Source organism: Cryptomeria japonica, chromosome 7 (assembly GCF_030272615.1).
Source record: "Cryptomeria japonica chromosome 7, Sugi_1.0, whole genome shotgun sequence".
NCBI classification, from domain to species: Eukaryota; Viridiplantae; Streptophyta; class Pinopsida; order Cupressales; family Cupressaceae; genus Cryptomeria; species Cryptomeria japonica.
Window position 1 is genome coordinate 44756925 of NC_081411.1, and position 20911 is coordinate 44777835.

Here is a 20911-nt window from a genome sequence, read left to right on the forward strand (position 1 = left end):
ATTATTTGTTTTGAGAAATTTTAATTTCTAATTAGATTTTAGATCTAGTGCTTAGTATTCTAAATATTCCAAGTTGTAGTGAATCTCCTCTTTTTAGGGCCATGGCCATTGTCATTGTTGAAATTGCCTATTTTTGGTTTTTAATCACCTTTGTGCTTTAATATATCATATTTTAAAAACAAGTTAAGTATGTTGGGTATTGTGTGTAACCTTATAGGAAGGTCATGAAATCAAATGCATAGCCAACTAGAAATGGTTGTCAATGTTTTATTCTAATGTGTATCCTAAGACTAATTTAGCTAATTTCATTTCTTACTATAATGTTAAAATTTGCATATCTTATAATTTGGCTAGTACAAATTGTCCTTATTTTAGTGTCCATTCCTATAGTATGTCTTACAGATCAATTTTGTTGCAAGATGTATGCCCTTGGTCTCCTTGTGTTGTGCAACTCAATGCTCGGGTTTATGACATGATTTAACCACCTCCTATGGATTCTATAAGTCTAGTGGTTGTACCAAGCATTAACAGGTCAATGTTTTGGTGCAATGGCAACCACACTTGTAACAAGTGGTAAGAGAGATTGGTCACAGGTTCAAACCCCTCACTTGTGTTGTGAGGGGATTCTTGCAAGGTGTGCACCCTTGGTCTCCTTGTGTTGTGCATCACAATGCTCAGGTTTGTGACATGGCTTAACTGCCTCCTATGGATTCTATAAGTCTAGTGGTTGTATTGGGCATTAACAGGTCGATCTTCTGGTGCAACGACAACTGCAATTGTAACAATTTTATCCTAGCATTACCCTTTTCCTTTACTAAATTTTTAAGTTTCTACATCACCTTCACTTTATTCTTGCTAAACTAGACCAGTGTATCAAATTTTGAGTATTATGAACAATATGAGAGTGTAATGCATGAGTCTATACATGCAAATAAAATACCTAAATGGTGTAAACAGTGGCTAATTTTTTCAATGATAAAAATAATATTAGATGCAAAATCAAGGATAACCATGCTCAAAATTTAAATTTGTCACAAGAACATTATTCATAGTGTTTTGAATCTAATTTTTAAACTATTAATTTTATTTTGTAATTGATAGAAGTAATGATCTTCAAATATCGGGAGCACACAAATTGCTCCTATTTTTATCACAAAATATATAACATAGCATCTACTATGTTCCCCTTGAAATGTTGACATTTTAAAATTATTTTGTAAATCACTTTCTTAAAAATTTAGCTAACATTAGATAGCTTATACCTAATTTTTCATTATTTTTTAAACAATATGTCACCATTCATTAGTTTTGAAACTGAGCACATCCTAAAAAATGAAAATTTGACTGTGATCCCCCCTAATTTCTTTCAAATAATTAAAATAATTTTCATAAAATGTGTATAGGATAGAATCTAGACTGCTAAAATATAATTTTATATCAATTTGGACATGAATAGATTTTAAAATGCCACTTGAAATACTATTTATGAGATTTTGATAAAAATAAATGACATTAACAAAACAAATTAAAGATAAAAACCTTAAAATATATGAGAAATGAAAAGAAAAATATATGACTAGAAAGGTAAGAAAAACTGACATTATATAGAACTTTGATCACTTTTTTACTTGCATAGAATTTTCTATCTTTGATGTCATTGCACCACTCTTTTTCATGAAATTGTTATATATATATATATATATATAATTCTATATATACAATTTTAATAAAAAAATTGTATACATACAATTTATTGTAAAATACTTTTTATTTCCAAAGACTTACTATTTATATAAATGGTCTTTTATCGAAACTACTTTGTTCCTTATTTTATACACATAAAAATATTTATTTGCACAAATACATGTACACATGAATTAATGTCTTCCTAATTTTTATTAGATATATTTATTTTTGACAAAAGATTATTTAATATATTTAACAAAATGCTTAAATTCATGACACCATATAGACTATTAACACTTGAGAGCTATTGAAATCCCTCCCTTTCCCTTAATATTCTAACATCCAAAACAATTACACATAATATATATGATTTTTTTTTAGAGTGAAATGTACAAAAAAGAACAAGTGAAAAAAAGTGACATGATTAGTTATTATATAATTTTTAAATTTTTGGATTTACCTATCAACCTAATTACTCTTAAACAATGTTTGATTAAATGGTCACATATTTCATATTTTTTTTTACCTTATTAATACAAAAAAGGAAATAACAATTTATTCTTGTTCATTGATCAAAATTGTCCTTTCACTATTAAAAGCTGAATAATATTAAAAAAAATAGCATGCATTCCATCTTTAAATAATCAATTTGCACGTTCTTGTGAAATTCAATGATTTAAACTTACATGTTAAATAATTTATAAATTGTCACAATAAAAAAATATATATTAGTATATTCTGAAGTTTAAACTTTAAAAAATGGCTTAAATTTATAAAAATATTCTTAGTATATTGATTATTAACTCATAATTATCAACTATATCTATTCATGACCATCTTTTAGTGTTTTTAATGGGTGGCTAGTTGATTTTTCTTGATTGGTTCTGTCTCTCATTTTTGTCCGGTTGTCTAGTGGTTCCTCCTTAGTTTTGTCGTTTTTTGTTTTTTGACTAGGAACTCATTCCTCATGTGCCCTAGATGTTGTTGTTTTGTAAAATTTCAGACATATCCTTCTTTTTATTAATCAGAACTATATCTATTCATGACATTTATTTCTATTCTCTATCATCTCAAATATATTACTAACATATTTTATAAAAAAATGTTTATACTATCATTTATAAAATAATATTACACATAAAAAAATATAAAAAAAAATCACACCTCTAAATTCAGTAGAACTAAAGCATAAAACTAAAATAGAGATATACTACTCTCTTTATCACAATACATTACAAATACAAGAAAATACAAGGCAAATTGAAAACATGAAACAAATACAAGGAATATAAAATGGAGCAAATGATGTAAACTTTTTTTTTCTTTATAGAGGTCCAGGCCTGCAAACCAGCAAGGGCATAAAATCCACGAACAGACCAGTCCAACAAGAAATAATAATATAAACTTTTTGAAAATGACAGATATATAGAAAAACTACATCCACAAATGTTGGCCTGGTAGTCTAATGGGAGGTGGATTCCACATAATTCTAAACATTAAAGATAAGAACACATTATAATCCATGACAAATTGACATATAGTGCCTTATGGGAGGTGGATTCCACATAATTCTAAACATTAAAGATAAGAACACATTATAATCCATGACAAATTGACATATAGTGCCTTATGTTTTTCTCTACTTGAATGTGGTTAAGTGGTTAGTTTAAGACATATATAATATATTAACTAAAGGCTGTAACAAAATATTTACTAGTACTGAGTGGATAGTTTAAGGAAGAGACAGTGACGCTGGTACTCTACATTGTTCTTATATTCACAAGTTTCAAGTTCTTCCGGATGCATTTTCACATATTTCCTAAAGTCGGCAGGTCCCCCCATGGCCCCCGTGTTGTCTGCACATATTCCGCTGCTAATGCCCAGCATACCATTTTCCTTCAGTAGAAGATAGTCTGGCATGTAGCACTCTTTCCAGTGGTCGAGAAAAACGAAATCAAAGTAAGGGGCATTCATCTCCTCCAGAAGTTGCTTTGCTATGTCAAGATGCTCGTTGAATTTTCCTTCCACCACAACCACTTTGGACGACAGCCCTGCCAAACACGCACTCTTTCTATATAAGTTTTCAATTTGAAGTATACCCAATTGAATGTAGCGGCAGCTCATTATGAACTGTATTTTTAATCAATTTGGCCCCAAAGTCAAGGCAAATTATAGACCAAGCACTAGATTTCCAGGTATAGATAGAATTAAAAATAAATTCTTGTAACATCATTGAAAAAGTTATTCATGAAAGACAAAAGCATCAGTAGTGGGAGCTGGGCCCGGCCTTCCTGTCCTACTCCCACTATGGTGAATGGTATCTTAACTGTTCTTCAACATCGTTAGAGTTAACAGTTAAAATTATTACTTTTAAATAAGAGGATTCTTTAGTCAACATCTTGAACTCTATTATTAAGAAAAACTATTATAGGTATTCTTAAATATCATTTAGCTGTCACTTTAATTGTAAATTTCTTTCCATAAATTATATATGGGAGATTACAGTTTACCATATTATCTGTTTTTAAAAATTCTAACAACTCTTGAATGTAAAAGACAAAAAGAAAGATAGTAAAAAGTAAAAAAAATGGTGATTAAAGGGAGAAAGAAAAGAAAGATTTTTAATAATCTATATGAGGAGTTTGTACATAAGTTTACACATGAGACTATGTCTGTTCTTTTTGGAAGCATCTAACTGTATTACAAATGAGACATATACACCTCACATCTTTTTAGATTTGAACTTGAGACCTATCTTTCAAAAACACAAACATACTGCTAAATTCAAATGAAAATATCATAGCTGTTATCTAGATTAACAAACTAATGTGAATCCTTATAAAAATAGTAAATAAGAAAAAAAGTCTACTTTTAGCCATTTAAATAAATTAATGTTTAATAATAGACACTGCTAGGAGAATACAAATGCTGATTTCTGTTAACTTTTTCGTAGATGAGTTAAAATGGGTCCCTTGTCGTCCCCAATGTTCATGAGCCAGCTAGAGGTCTTTGCAAAGGTGTCTATTACGTTTAAGACGAAGAGGGGATTTGGCCTTTTCAGCGGTTTTCAGTACATGGTTGAGTAAAGCTTTCTCTCAGCCGTCCCCTGCTTGACCCGTCGCAGCAATCTCCTCTCTGTTCATAACTCCTTTCAGAAAGAAAAAGACTGTGGACAGAGCTGCAAGAACTGTGATGAAAATATTAGTGTTGGGGGATTTATATTTAGTTTAATAAACAAAACTGTAGGTCACTGGGTTCTATTCACTTGATCTTGGCTGTCGCTTTAGTTGGTTCGGGTCATGGATTTAAGGTCTGATTTGTGTGACAAAAAAGTCTACTATGAACTGTTCAAAAGATTAGAGTATCATTTAATGATGAGATCACTGTAATAAACTAGAGTATTCCTCTTGATTAAAAGGAAGTAAAAGGTAAACCGTACTGTCGATTCTGGAAACTCTAACTAGATTTTCTCCCAGGAAAATGTTGCTGCTGTGAAAATTCCGTCGCCCATGACTAAAGAGCTGGCGTAAATAAGTCATCAAAATCATTGTCATTTGTTTGCATTTTCTACGCATCTTGTTTCTTCCGAAGGAGAAAGGATGTGAGGTCTGAAAGGTGAAGAGACCTGATTCATCACACCTTAATAAAGTCTTGATAGTGGAGATTGGCATGATTAGTTGAAAACTCTCTTGTGATACAATCGTAGTTTGAATTTGATGGCCATATTTTGTCATAAAATATAATTCAAAATATAAGAAGATAGCATCACATAATATCTTAAATTTTCTATATTTATGATTTTTTATTAAAAATATTATTGATTTCACTATAATTGATTGATATCCTCACTCTTCTTTTTGAAATTCTTGCCTTCCACTCAAGACCATAGGGGTTAATAGCTCTACAACCTACAACCTGGTGGTCGACATCTCTAATATGTGCTTTATTTCCTCTTCTGTGAATTGTGAAAACTTTACCTACTCCCTCCGATGATGCTATCATCCACGAGGCCTCGGTGAACCCTCCACTAGATAAATACTTTACTGATTTACTATACAAACCTTCATAGGGCTCTTTTGTTATGGCTAAGGTATGCCTCCCCTATTCCTCCTTTGTTCCAAAGGTGTTGCTTAGTTAGGAGGTACTAGTCAACATCTCCTACTTTGAAAGGAATATATTAATTTGCAAGTTCAATCCCTTGTGACACTCGCTTCCTAAACAACATTCTTAGATTTTAGAGCACTTGAACTTGGTAATCTTTGGTAAGGTTGAGATTTACCTTTGTTCTCATGGTTTCTTTGTTATTTTCTTTGATTCTATAGAGGATGAAAATACTATTTTGATCATGGATGACTAGAAATGTGGGTCTCATACTTTGTCTCTTCACCCTTGGTCGCCCTCTTTCATGCCCCTAGTTTAATCTATCGTTGTTTCCCCTATCTAGGTAAGGCTACCTTACCTTCCCTTCTAGTTCTAGTTCAACATCACATATGAAGCTATTGGTAATAAATTAGTTCATTTTCTTAATTTGTACCATGTTAGGAACTGCATGCAAAAAATATCAATTATATGCAGATAAATATCAAACTGGGGAATAAAAAAAACACAAAAATAATAACAGTGAAGAGAAAATATTTAACATGGTTCACCCAATCATAGGCCACATCCACCAAAGAAAGAGCATAAATCAAAACCAATTACAACCAACAATCCCCTTGCAACTCATTAACACTGCAAAATGCTACAAAATTATCTCTACAGAAAACCCTAACCCTTAGCCTTTTTATCAAGACTTATATCAGTTACAAAAGTAGGGTTACAAAATGTCAGCCAATAGAAAAATAACACTTGATGCCTTTATAAAATAATAATTTTTTTGGCCTCGTGGGGCGCTACCCCTTGACCCCACCTTGTATCGCAACAGGGAGTATGCCAAGGGCGTTGCCCCTTGAACCCGTCTTAGGGGCACTTCCCCCAAACTCCCATTGAAAAAAATGGGGAGAATGTACACCAATAGAAGTAGGGAAAATTTAATTTCTGATTTTGATTAGGTTCCATACAACAACATACCCTAATACTAGCTATTTCTTCCACACTTCCTACGCTTGAATTTTGGTAGATTTGGACCATTGAAGCCACTTCTTGTTGAGATCTCCATGAAGGTGGGTGAGTTTCCATGTTGACAGATTCTAGATTATGAAGTGATCCATTTTTGATGTACGTGTTGTTTATCTATGGGTCATTTAGTTTCTTCTTGTCCATGTGGTTTTTGTCAACATTCTTCTCCCACCTAGTGGAAGGATGCTAGCTACTACCATCGCATGATTTTTCATATTGCTTTGAATTTGGGTTTGTCTTATGTGGATTTAACACCTCCTTCTCTTGTTGGATTATTAGTTTTCGTAGCTTTAGACCCTATTACTACTAAAGTGGCTTCTCTTATAGGTTTCTTAAGTTCTACCTTCATCCCATCCATGGTTTCTCTCTCTCTCTCTCTCTTTATCCCTAGACTATCGAGTTCCCTCTCTAAATTTGGTGGCCTACCTTGATGATTCGTCTGTTGCTTCTAATGATTTCTCCAACAATAGTCTATTGAGTTCTTTGGGAAAGGATTATTCCTCTTGGACTATTGTTCTCCATAAGAAAAAGAGCCACTCTTTTATTATTCATAGTACCTAGATTGTTTCTTTGGGTCAACAAGTGGGCACCGACTCAAGTTTTCAGTAAGCTCTTTCTTTGTTCTTTTTGTCCTACTATGAGCATTGTTTTGATTAGTTTTAGCTTTATTATTTTTCATTGAGGTTGGTAGTTTCTTGTAAACGTCCATCAAGTTGTGTTTTTTTCTTTCTTTGGTTACCTCTTGAATAACTCTATTATTTTTGCTTTATGATAGCCTTTGGTTTTAATTATTCTTTTTTCTAATATAAAATGGATTGGGGGCTCTTCATCCACTTATTTTAATAAAAAATTATATTACATGTTGTTAATTAGCTACACTCTACCATTGCTCCCTATCTTAAATCATTTAAGGCATGGTAAAATTATCTTTGTTCTCTTCTATTTGGCCTCCTCTCTTGAACATAGCCTGGAACAGCATTTGGAGAACCGTAACAACCCTGTTCTCCATGAGGGACTTATTGTCCTTGTCATGGAGCATGCTAAATCCCTTAAAATTGTACCCCATCTTGCTGAGACTGGCCTGTAGATGGATATCTAGGATGTCTCTAACTCAGAAATGGACCTGGAAGAAAGTGGGTTCCTGTTGATGACCTAGAATATGAACCTGTGGATGAAGGGGATATGATGGCTACCCTTGGGATGTTCAACGGCAAGAATCCTCCTAGATGGGCAGCTAGCAAATACAAAACCACTAGCAAACTGATCTCCAAGGTCGAGCCCCCCTCCAAAAAGAAAAAAATGGTGTATAAGAACCATAGCCCGAAGACTACGGACCAGAAGATTAAGTTGTACATTCATATCAATGTCTGGAAAGAAAAATAGGGGGCCATAGCCAATGAAGAGAATGGTGGGAATTAGAGGACTGGTAACCTGATGAATCTAGTTATGGAAGCTACAACAAGCTAGGAGAGCTACTGGAAGTGGGTTGAGCGCAAAATCGATACCCTCAAAATGGGGGTTAAAGAGATAATTGATATCTTCACTGCTTCCCCTAGGCCCAACAAACTAGAGAAACTCATGATTATGACACAAAAACTCTCCTAGGACGTTGAGGTGATGAAATGCAATCACGAACAAAAGATTGATAAGGTGGAGCAATCCATGACAAAGATTAAAAAAAATCTCAAGAATCTTGTCAATATAAGTAAAGAAGCCATGAACAAGAGTATTGAGGGGCTTGAAAAGATTGATGTCATGTTTGTTGATTATAGATCCTACCACAACGAACCGGTTAAATATCTTGGAGGAGATTATATGGCTACTCGAGACAGCAAAACCACTAGACCCGGTTCCAGAACCAGGAGAAGAAGCCACATCAAGGGTACCTCCAGATTCATTATGGAGGAGCTGGACGAAATCAACAAGATTTCCATCCAAAAGAACAAGGATCTGGTGCTCTCCCTTAATTGAGGGCTTTCTCTTTTGTTTTGTCTTGTTTGTTTTCATTTCCTTTGTTTTGTGTCTTCTCGGGGTTGCTCCCCTGTTTTGATGTTGTTTCATGTCTGTTTGGCTGATGGCCAATTGTTGTAGAACTTTTGGTTTCAAGTCTATGTAAAACTTGTTTATCTTTATCAAAAACTATACTCTACCATTGCTAAGTCAAAAATAAGGCCAAATTTATTTTTCTTAGCACTATTTTAGTATTAAAATGTAGGCATCTTGGAGAATAAAGATATTATAATAAAGTAATTGAGATTCGCACTTATATATATATATATATATATATATATATATATATATATATATATATATATATATATATATATATATATATATATATATATATATATATATATATATATTCTTTTATCATATAGACATTTAATATAATTCCTATGGTTACATTTAAGGTAAAATTTTAGGTAGTGATTCTTAATCTTGCATCTTATTTTTTTTTTATCAAAAATTCAGTTAATTATAGTTGGTGTTTATTTTGCTTGAAATTTTTTAATATTTAAATAAAAGTGTATTTCACAAAAGTTGGAATACTTCTAAAAGACTTACATATGAAGTTGAAAACATTTTCTTTTGTATTCTACAAAGAACATGATTGTGTAATTCGTACAACAATTTTATGATAACAATTCATCCATAATTCTTGAGTTAAAAGTATGTTAAAGCTTATTTTTCTAAACAATTCACTTGTAAGTAAAGGTATATGCTTTGGAGAATAAAGCCATTGTATTCAAGAAATTGAGATCAATAGTTATTTTAGTTAAATGTGGAGATGTTAGATATAATTCCTAAGGTTTTATAATATTCATTTTTCTTTCATCGTTCAATTAGTTGTAGTCCATGTTGTTTATTTTGCTTAACTTTTTTTAATATAAATAAATGCAAGTTTTTTTATTTTTGGAGAATAAAGCTATTGTTTCTGAGGGATTGAGATTAAGTGGTTAACAATTTAAATTTCATCTTGAATACATTCAATATTATTTATATTAAAGTAAAAAAATATCTATTGGATATATGCTTTGAGGAGGTATTATATATTTTTTATATTTAAGATTTCTAAAGAGTGTGTTTCTTGACAATTTTGATTTCTTTCGATAATGATACCAAAATATTTATGAAATCTATTTGTGAATTAAAAAGTGTGTTGTTGAGGTCTTAGTATTTATAATATGGTTTGTTTGAATTATAAATATTTGATTTTTTAATGTTTTGATCAAATATTGGATCAATAAGGTTGCTAGAAAGGGTTCAATCATGCTTGGATATGAGAATTGATTTTCTAACTTGCTAGGATAACTTTCTTTTCATTTATTGTCCATTCAATTTTATAGTGAATGTGTTCATGTTATTTCATGGTTCTATGATCGGTGTGTCCCATTCATCTTTTTATGGTTTCCTCATTGATGATATTGTGATCCCCCTATGCATGCAATGTTGTGAATGTTACAACTTTCATGTGTATTTGCCTAAAAATCAATCTAGCTATATTAGTATATTTTTTCTGTGTGCATTTCCTTCTACATTATGTACTAATTCCATTTACTATTTATTTATGTTATTACATGCATATATTTAATTTTCCTGATATTATGATTTTGGGAATTCACGCAAAATAGGACACAATTTTGGAATATAATATAACTTCTTATGCAACAAAGAAGGCAAATCAATAGATGGAGGATTGATGAAACCCAATTGATGTAGTTGTTGTATCGTGTCCTTCAAGTTCTTACATTCACTAGTGGAATGACCAAGAAATTGATGACATCCACAAAAAGAAAGCTTTTCTTTATCATTTTTATTAAATTTATTATGTGTAGGAGGAGGAAGAGTAATCATTTTTATTAAATTGAAAAGTTAGTTTGTGATGAAAAATGATGAAAGATAATTTACAGAAATGAAATTACATTCATTAAATAATTTAAAAATTATTTAAATAATATAGATAAATAATTAGCAATGTCAACGACGACTCAATTTTATGTGTCTCCGACTATCATTTCTAAACTAATATTATATATTAACAAATATATGAAAAAAATCACACCTCTAAATTGAATAAATTAGAAAGATATTACTCCTCTTTCATAATACATTACAAATACAAGAAAATACAAGGTATATTAAGAACATAAAAACGAATACAAGGAATATAACGGGGGCACATGGTATACACCTTTTGAAACTGACTGGTGTATAAGAAAGCACGTCCACAAAATGTCGAGCAGATGCTACAATGCGAGTTGGATTCCACGTAATTCTAAGCATCAAAGGATAAGAACACATAATATTGACGATTGATTTAATCGTGACAAGCCCTTTTGCACGACAAATTGGAATATAATGCCTCTATGTTTTTCTCTGCTTGACTGAGGTTAGTTTAAAATATATACAATATATTAACCAGAGACTGTAACAAAATATTTACTTCTACTACTAAGTGGATAGTTTAAAGGTAGAGACTGTGACACTGTCTGGCAACCATCGAAGATACTCTGCATTGCTCTTGTATTCACAAGTCTCGAGTTCTTCTGGATGGGTTTTTACATATTTCCTGAAATCGGCGGGTCCCACCATGGCCCCCATATTGTCTGCACATATCCCACTGCCATTGCCCACCATCGCATTTTCCTTCAATAGAAGATAATCTGGCATATATTGGTCTTTCCAGTGGTCGATGAAAACGAAATCAAAGTATGGGGAATTCATCTCCTCCAAAAATTGCTTGGCTACGTCAATACGCTCGTTGAATTTTCCTTGTACCACAACAACTTTGGACGACAGCCCTGCCAAACACGCACTCTTTCAATATAGGTTTTCAATTTGAAGTATACCCAATTGAATGTAAGAGCAGGTTACTAAAAACTCTATTTTAATTAAATTGGTCCCAAAGTCAAAGCAAATTATAGACCAAGCTTAGTATAACCAAGGATGCATTGAATAAAAACGAAATTCAACAAACTAAAATCCTGCAACATCATTGAAAAAGTTGTCCTTGAAAGAGAATAAGCATCAGTATGTTGACCCCGTTTTGACCTTGATGCCAAAAAGTGTACATCGTGGCTAATCTTAATCATGGTTAAGTTTGACTCCTATCTGGCATTATGGGTGGTTGCGTGGCAGTAAAAGGTGAATGAGTATGTTATTTGACTGAGCGCTTAAGTCACTTGGAAATTATGATCCACGTGGTGGGCAATGTGATATGGATTTCAAATGAGTTTCTTTTTTCATTTACGGATGCTAAGTCTTGGTTAAGCTTAGAAAAGAAAAGCTTGGTTATGTTCACATTCCTTTCTACATACTTCGAACCCTAGCCGCCACCGTGTCTTATGCTGTGAATGTGGAGCGTTTCTTTGAGTTTGCTCATGGGTTTTTGATATGTTTACCAGTTCAGTGCAAGTTTTCTGTTGATAGAATTCTTGACTCTGTTCTTTGGAATAATATGGAGTTTTTATGTGGATTCTGTTGTTGCATTTCTACAGGTGTTTTTGTGGTCTTCAATGACAAGTATTATCTACATCTTTATTGTCTTTTTCACAAGAGCAGATTAAAGAACGATATGAAGAAAGCATTTTACTCTCTGGTGGTTTTCGAATCAGTTATGGTAAATATTTTTTTGTTCTTTCCGTTTTTCGGAAATGAAAGATGAAAGAGTTTTTTTGTTTTTGTAATATCTTCTGTCAGTTGAAGAAGAGCAGTTTTTTTTTTTAAAAAAAAAAACAGTTGATGTAACTGTGTATTGTAAAATAGTTTTTTGTCTAACCCTAACGTGGGTTTAGAAACTCTACTTCGAGGGTTTCTCATGAAGATTTGTTTTTGTTTATAAAACAGAGAAATAGTTCGTTGAAAGTTGTAACAAGTGGGAAAGAAAAAAAAACATTTTTGTGAGTATCATGGAGACAGAGAGGCTTTATTAGAAAATTTTATGCATTGATGTGCACATAAAGATTAATGTATTTCAGATTCAAGTTTAGAGATTGAGATTAAATACTCTCTCTGTTCTGAGGTTTTTAAAAACAACTTCTTTGTAGTTGGATACATTTTATTGCTCCATTCTTTTGTTCCCATCATTGATATCTTTGTGATTACATTATTTTTTTGTAGTTACAAGGCTACCAGTGATTGAAACTTGAGTTTGTAGAGGAACAGGGGTTTAATTCTTCTTGAACAATGTACAGGGTTGGTGCCCTTTGAGATAATAAAAAGACTTTTGTCGAGTTGTTTTTCTACCCCAAGAGGGTTTTCCACTCAGGAAAATTTTTGGTGTTATGTTTTTCAATCTTGCCTCTTTGTGTTTCACTAGCTGCTGCTCTGATACTTCAATTCTTGCTCTCAGCTGTTATTGCAATAATTATTTAGTTTTTATCTATTCAGCCATCTTGTTTTTCTTTAAGTGCACAACGAAAATTATTCATTTTAATGATCACTTGTACATGCTTTGGCAATAGTATGTTTCTTAAGATCTAATTCATTTATTTCTGTAACCTGTAATGTCTCTGCCCATTTGTCCTATGTGCAAAACTGAGTGGTAAAATTTGGCACACTCTGATTCACCCCCCCCCTCTCAGAGTGTTTTCACTTCCAACAAGTGGTATCAGAGCATAGGGTCCCTCCATTTAGGTCTGCCCTAGGAACTGTTCCTGGTCTTTTGGAAGTTTTTTATCTATGGCTCAAACTCAGGAAGGTGCTTCACTTTCAAGAGCTCCTCTTTTTGATGGAACTGATTATGTGTTCTGGAAGATTAGGATGGAAACTTATCTCATTTCAGTTGATCTTAATGTGTGGAATATTGTGACCACAAAATATACAGTTCCTTCCATTATTCCTACCGGTCTTAATGATAAAACCAAATATGAGTTAAATGCCAGAGCTAAGCATGCTCTCTTATGTGGTCTCACTAAAGATGTTTTTGTTAAAGTCATGCATTGTTCTTCTGCTTATGATATTTGGAAAAAACTTGAAACCATTTATCAAGGGGATGCTAAGGTTAAGGAGTCTAAAATTCTTACACTCAAAAATCAGTTTGAATCTTTAAGAATGAAAGAAGATGAAACAGTAGCAAGCTATTTTCTTAGAGTTGATGAAATAGTAAATTCGAGAAAGGGTCTTGGTGAAGAGGTTGAAGTAAAGGAAGTTGTCAATAAAGTGATTAGAACCTTGTTACCCAAGTTTGAAACTAAGGTTTCAACCTTAGAAGAAAAGAAAAGTTTTTCTACCATGACACTTGATAACCTACAAATCATTCTTACTGCCTATGAGATGAGGATAGGTAATAATCCTTCTTCTTCAAAAGAAATAGCTTTTAAAGTAGAAAAGAAAGAAGAACTTGACAGTGAATCTGAACTTTCAGATGCTATAGAAGCCCTTTTTGTTAGAAAACTAAAAAAGAAATATAAGGGCAAATTACCTTTTAAGTGCTTTAATTGTGGCAAAGTTGGACACTTTGCTGCTCAATGTCCTCTAAGTGATCAAAACAGTGAAGAGGAAAAACCAGAAAAATTCTACAAAAAGAAAATGTGGAATCCTAAAAGGAGATTTAATACCTTCAAGAAAAAGAAGAGTCTTTTTACTAAAGAAGACTCTGGAAATGAATCAGATGATTCACCCTGTGAAGGTGATGAAACTCTATTTATGGCAAAATTAGAAGATGTAACTAGAAAAACAAAAAATGAATTTGAAGATTTAGATCAAGGAGAAATTGATCTTGAAGGAGAATTGCTTTGTGCTTTAAAAGAAATAAAGAGGTTAAAGAAACTTGTAGCTTCACATGAAAATTCAAATCAGATTCTACAAGTCGAGTTGAATGATGCAAATTTAGTGATCTCAAACTTGAAGTCCCTTCTTGAAGAAAGAGAAAAGAAAATTGAAACATTAGAACAACAGTCCACAAAACTTCAAAAACAAATTGAACAGAATGAAAGTACAATACATCTAAATGATATCTTGAGCAAGCAAAAGTTGCATAAAGATTTGGCTGGTTTAGGTTTTGATAAAGCTGAGTCATCAAGATAGAACACTAAGCCTGCAACTAGAAAATCATTTCAGACTTATAATAGAACAAAACCTTTTAGGTTTGGATTCTTTCATGGATACTGTTTCTATTGCAATAGGTTTGGTCATAAGGTTAATACTTTTAGATTTGTGCAACAAAGATCTCCTATGCTTGGTTACAATCAAGGATATGACCTTCCAAACATAGTAAAGTGTAATAAGTGTAACACTTTTGGGCATACTACTATACAGAGCAAAACAAAGGCAAGCCCTAATAAAATATGGAAACCTAAGTTTGTATCTGGTATTGAGCAATCAATGATAGTGCAAACTGCACTTCTCTCAAATAAGAAATCTTAATGGGTGTTGGACAGTGGCTGTTCACACCATATGACACAAGATAGAAATAAATTTCTGCATCTTGAAGACTTTAATGGTGGCTTTGTACGCTTTGGGGATAATTCAGGAGCTTATGTACGAGGTAAAGGTATATTACTGCTAAATGATGATACTCCTATTCATGATGTGTACTTTGTTGAAGGGTTAAAGCATAATTTATTGAGTGTCAGTCAAATTTGTGATAGTGGTTACAGTGTATTTTTTAGCTCTCAAGATTGTACTATCAAAAATAAATCTGGTAAAACTGTTGCTGCTGGTTTGAGAACAATTGGCAATGTCTACAGTTTGCTTGATTCCACTGGTTATGAGAATAATGAAGGCATTTGTCTTATGGGTCAAATAGAAGAAAATTGGTTATGGCATAAACGCCTAGGACATATAAATTTTGACAATCTGGTTAGGATCAGTAAAAATTAGAATGTTAGAGGTTTGCCTATTTTGAGTAAACCATTCAATTCAGTTTGTAAAGAGTGTTTGAAAGGGAAGCAAACAAAAGTGTCTTTCAAATCTAAAGAACATTCTTCTACTAGACCATTACAGCTTGTTCACACAGACTTATGTGGTCCTACAAGGACACAGTCAATAAATGGTGAAAAATATTTTATGCTTTTTGTTGATGACTATACCAGAATGGTATGGGTCACTTTCCTCAAACACAAATCCGAAGCGTTTGATAGATTTAAGATTTTCAGAAAAATGGTTGAACGAGAATCTGATCTAAAATTAAAATGCTTAAGATCAGACAAGGGTGGTGAATTCACTTCACAAGAATTCATTGATTATTGTGAAAGACATGGTATTAAGAGACAATATGCTGCTACTCGTACACCTCAACAGAATGGAGTAGTTGAGAGAAAAAATAGAACAGTCAAAGAAATGGCTCGCACAATGCTTAATGAGGCAAATCTACCAGACAGGTATTGGAAAGAAGCTGTACACACAGCTGTTTACATTTTGAATCGTGTACAAATCAGAGTAAAATCTACCTTTACTCCTTATGAACTTTGGTATGGAAAAGCTGCTTCTATCAAATATTTCAAAATTTTTGGTGCCAAATGTTATCTAAAAAGAGATGAAGAAAATCTAGGAAATTTTGAGGCTAAAACTAATGAGGGTATCTTTCTTGGATACTCTACTCATAGCAAAGCCTATAGATGTTTCAATAATAGATTGAATAAAATTGTTGAAACAATAAATGTAAGGTTTGATGAACAATTTTTGTTAAGTAATGATTTGCAGGATATTGAGGAAGAGGAAATTACTTTAACAAAGGTTGATCAAGTTCCTAAACCTACAGAAACAGAAAAGAAAAATGAAATATGTTCATCAAGTTCTGATGAAGAAAATACAGAGAATTCAAATGCAGAGACAGGTATTCTCCATTATACACCCTCAAAAATGATAACAAAGAGACATCCTCAAAGTCAAGTTATTGGCAATATAGATGCAGGTATTTTGACTAGAAGAAGGGCAAAAACAATTGAACAAGCTCAACTGGCTGAACATTTTTGTTTGGTAACTGATTTCGAACCCAAAAATGTTTCTGATGCTTTATCTGATGAATGTTGGTTGAATGCAATGAAAGATGAAATCAGTCAAATAGAGAAAAATCAAACTTGGGAGTTAGTACCTAGGCCAGATGATAAGAATGTGATAGGAGGCAAATGGATCTTTAGAAATAAGCTTGATGAATCTGGGAAGGTTGTTAGAAATAAAGCTCATTTTTTTTGTAAAGGTTATGCTCAGCAGGAAGGAATAGATTTTGGAGAAACATTCGCACCAGTAGCTAGATTAGAATCAATCAGAATTTTTCTTGCATACTCTTGCTATAAAAAATTTAAAGTTTACCAGATGGATGTCAAAACTGCCTTTCTGAATGGTTATCTTGATGAAGAAGTTTATATGGAACAGCCGGAAGGTTTTGAAGTTGCAGACAAACCTGATTGTGTATACAGATTAAAGAAAGCACTCTATGGCCTTAAACAGGCTCCAAGAGCTTGGTACTCTAGACTGGATAATCATCTTAGAGCAAATGGATTCACTAGAGGTGTTGTAGATAGCAACTTATATGTTAAAGTTGAAGGTAATGATATCCTAGTGGTTGTGATATATGTAGATGATATCATTTTTGGCTGTAATAATGACTATTTATCCAAAAAGTTCTCTAAAATCATGGAATCTGAGTTTGAAATGTCTATGTTTGGGGAACTGAATTTCTTTCTTGGTCTTCAAGTGTTACAACTTCAGCAAGGTATCTTCTTGTCACAAACCAAATATGCCAAAGAGATGATTAGAAAATTTAATATGGCAGATTGTAAACCGGTCAGCACTCCAATGGAAATAGGCTGTAAATTGACCAAATCTGATGACTCACCTACAGTAAATCAATCTGAGTACAGGTCAATGATAGGAAGTCTATTATATTTAACTGCATCTCGACCAGATTTAATGTTTGCAGTATGTCTAGTCTCCCGCTTTCAATCTGCACCTAAACAATCTCATTTGAATGTTGTAAAACGAATCTTTAGATATGTTCAAGGCACACTAGATTATGGTCTTTGGTATCCTTGTAATAATGACTTCACTCTTGTTGGCTTCACTGATTCTGATTGGGCCGGTTGTCTAGATGATCGTAAAAGCACCAGTGGAGCTGCCTTCTTTCTTGGTGATTGTCTTGTTGCTTGGCACAGTAAAAAGCAAGATTGTGTCACTCTGTCCACCGCAGAGTCAGAATATATAGCAGCCACTGCATGTTGCACACAACTGATATGGATGTCTCATCAAATTACTGATATGGGCATTTCTACTATTAAGCCCATTTCAATCTATTGTGACAATACTAGTGCGATTAATCTTTCAAAAAATCCTATTATGCACTCTCGCACTAAACATGTTGCCATTAAACTCCATTTTCTACGAGATCAGGTGTTGGCTAATGAGTTTCAATTAGTGTTTGTTCCTTCACAAGCCCAAGTTGCTGATATATTTACAAAAGCTTTATCTAAAGACACATTTGAGAGGCTTCGCGATAGGTTGGGAGTCTTCTCTTAGTCTTCTCTTCTTAGTTCCTGCACATATTAAGGGGGAGCATAGCTCTCTACTGAGCAGCACTGTGATGTTCTATTCCTTTGTCCTTGAGACAAAAAGGGGGAGAAAATTGTCATCTGGTACTCTATACAATTGTTTGCTCAGCTCAGATTTTGGGACAATTGTTTGCTCAGCTCAGATTTTGGGATTGGTGCTATACAGGTTTTGATAAGGTGCTACCAGGTTTTGATAACAATTGTTTGCTCAGATTTTGGGATTGATGCTATACAGGTTTTGATGTTACAGTTTTTGTATTGGCATATTCTTTGTATCTTACGTTGGCCTCTACAGGTTTTTGGTTTGGTATCATTGCATCACAGGTTCTGGTATCTTCAGGTTTTGGCATTTTCTTTTGGACATACGCTTAATACTTCAGTGACATATCTTGGCAGATTGATATTGGTATTCTTGACAGACTGTTTTTGGTTCTTGATAGTCAAACCATCATATCTTAATAGTTTTTTTTGGCAGTGGCTATAACGTGACATATTACTGTGACATACTCTTATTAACAGGTCTTATGGGCAGCATATTGTGTCATTTTTTTTTCTTGACACTTGATCTTTCTATGATATATATTTGATGACTACAGTTTTCCAGATTGCCTATTCCTTTTAGGTCATTGTTGGTATGGTTTTTGTCATCAAGGACAAAGGGGGAGTTTGTTGACCCCATTTTGACCTTGATGCCAAAAAGTGTACATCGTGGCTAATCTTAATCATGGTTAAGTTTGACTCCTATCTGGCATTATGGGTGGTTGCGTGGTAGTAAAAGGTGACTGAGTATGTTATTTGACTGAGCACTTAAGTCACTTGGAAATTATGATCCACATGGTGAGCAATGTGATATGGATTTCAAATGAGTTTCTTTTTTCATTTACGGATGCTAAGTCTTGGTTAAGCTTGGAAAAGAAAAGCTTGCTTATGTTCACATTCCTTTCTACATACTTCAAACCCTAGCCGCCACCGTATCTTATGCTGTGAATGCGGAGCGTTTCTTTGAGTTTGCTCATGGGTTTTTGATATGTTTACCAGTTCAGTGCAAATTTTCTGTTGATAGAATTCTTGACTCTGTTCTTTGGAATAATATGGAGTTTTTATGTGGATTCTGCTGCTGCATTTCTACAGGTGTTTTTGTGGTCTTCAATGATAGGTATTATCTACATCTTTATTGTCTTTTTCACAAGAGCAGATTAAAGAACGATATGAAGAAAGCATTTTACTCTCTGGTGGTTTTCGAATCAGTTATGGTAAATATTGTTTTGTTCTTTCCGTTTTTTGAAAATGAAAGATGAAAGAGTTTTTTTGTTTTTGTAATATCTTCTATCAGTTGAAGAAGAGCAGTTTTTAAAAAAAAAGAAAAAAAACAGTTGATGTAACTGTGTATTGTAAAACAGTTTTTTGTCTAACCCTAACGTGGGTTTAGAAACTCTACTTCGAGGGTTTCTCATGAAGATTTGTTTTTGTTTATAAAATAGAGAAATAGTTCGTTGAAAGTTGTAACAAGTGGGAAAGAAAAAAAAAACATTTTTGTGAGTATCATGGAGACAGAGAGGCTTTATTAGAAAATTTTATGCATTGATGTGCACATAAAGATTAATGTATTTCATATTCAAGTTTAGAGATTGAGATTAAATACTCTCTCTGTTCTGAGGCTTTTAAAAACAACTTCTTTGTAGTTGGATACATTTTATTGCTCCATTCTTTTGTTCCCATCATTGATATCTTTGTGATTACATTATTTTTTTGTAGTTACAAGGCTACCAGTGATTGAAACTTGAGTTTGTAGAGGAACAGGGGTTTAATTCTTCTTGAACAATGTACAGGGTTGGTGCCCTTTGAGATAATAAAAAGACTGTTGTCGAGTGGTTTTTCTACCCCAAGAGGGTTTTCCACTCAGGAAAATTTTTGGTGTTATGTTTTTCAATCTTGCCTCTTTGTGTTTCACTAGCTGCTGCTCTGATACTTCAATTCTTGCTCTCAGCTGTTATTGCAATAATTATTTAGTTTTTATCTATTCAGCCATCTTGTTTTTCTTTAAGTGCACAACGAAAATTATTCATTTTAATGATCACTTGTACATGCTTTGGCAATAGTATGTTTCTTAAGATCTAATTCATTTATTTCTGTAACCTGTAATGTCTCTGCCCATTTGTCCTATGTGCAAAATTGAGTGGTAAAATTTGGCACACTCTGATTCACCCCCCCCCCTCTCAGAGTGTTTTCACTTCCAACACAGTAGTGGGAGCTGGGTCCGGCCTTGCTGTTCCACCCGAACTGTAGTGAAAGGTATCTTACGTGCTCTTCAACATCATTAGATTTAACTTTCAAAATTATGAGTTTTAAGTAAGTGGATTCTTTAGTCAACATCTTGAACTTTATTATTAATAAAAATATTTTAGGTGTTTGTTAATTGTTAATTTCTTCCCATTTAATATATATATGTCAGACTACAATTCACCATATTTTCGGTCTTCAAATTTTTTAATATTTCTAGAGGACAGACAGTATTCAAGAATTGTAAAAGCGAGAAAAAGGAAAAGAAAGAAAGATTATTATAGTCTAGGATAAGGGCAGCTTGTATATGGGTTTATTTTTATTCTTTGTTTAAGTTA

The 20911-nt window shown here is 33.0% G+C and overlaps 2 protein-coding genes across 3 annotated transcripts in view; both read right to left on the reverse strand.

Moving 5' to 3' along the window:
* Positions 1 to 3399: 3399 nt before the first annotated feature.
* On the reverse strand, positions 3400 to 3810 carry LOC131046491 (uncharacterized). The gene has a single exon (XM_057980251.2). It carries the CDS (start codon positions 3808 to 3810, stop codon positions 3400 to 3402), a length of 411 nt encoding a protein of 136 aa, XP_057836234.2.
* A 7167-nt stretch (positions 3811 to 10977) lies between these two features.
* The window catches only part of LOC131046519 (uncharacterized), a 47793-nt gene continuing 37859 nt past the window's right edge, over positions 10978 to 20911 (reverse strand). The window contains exon 2 of one of the 2 annotated variants that reach the window (XM_057980286.2): positions 10978 to 11606. In XM_057980286.2, coding sequence (XP_057836269.2) covers positions 11257 to 11606 — 350 coding nt within the window. In that variant the 3' untranslated portion in view covers positions 10978 to 11256. The remainder of the gene's footprint in view (positions 11607 to 20911) is intronic. The other variant, XM_059209129.1, reaches the window with a different exon arrangement.

What these genes read in the sequence shown, in the direction of transcription:
- LOC131046491 (XM_057980251.2), bottom strand. Translation starts at nt 3,810, where the DNA reads ATGAGCTGCCGCTACATTCAATTGGGTATACTTCAAATTGAAAACTTA.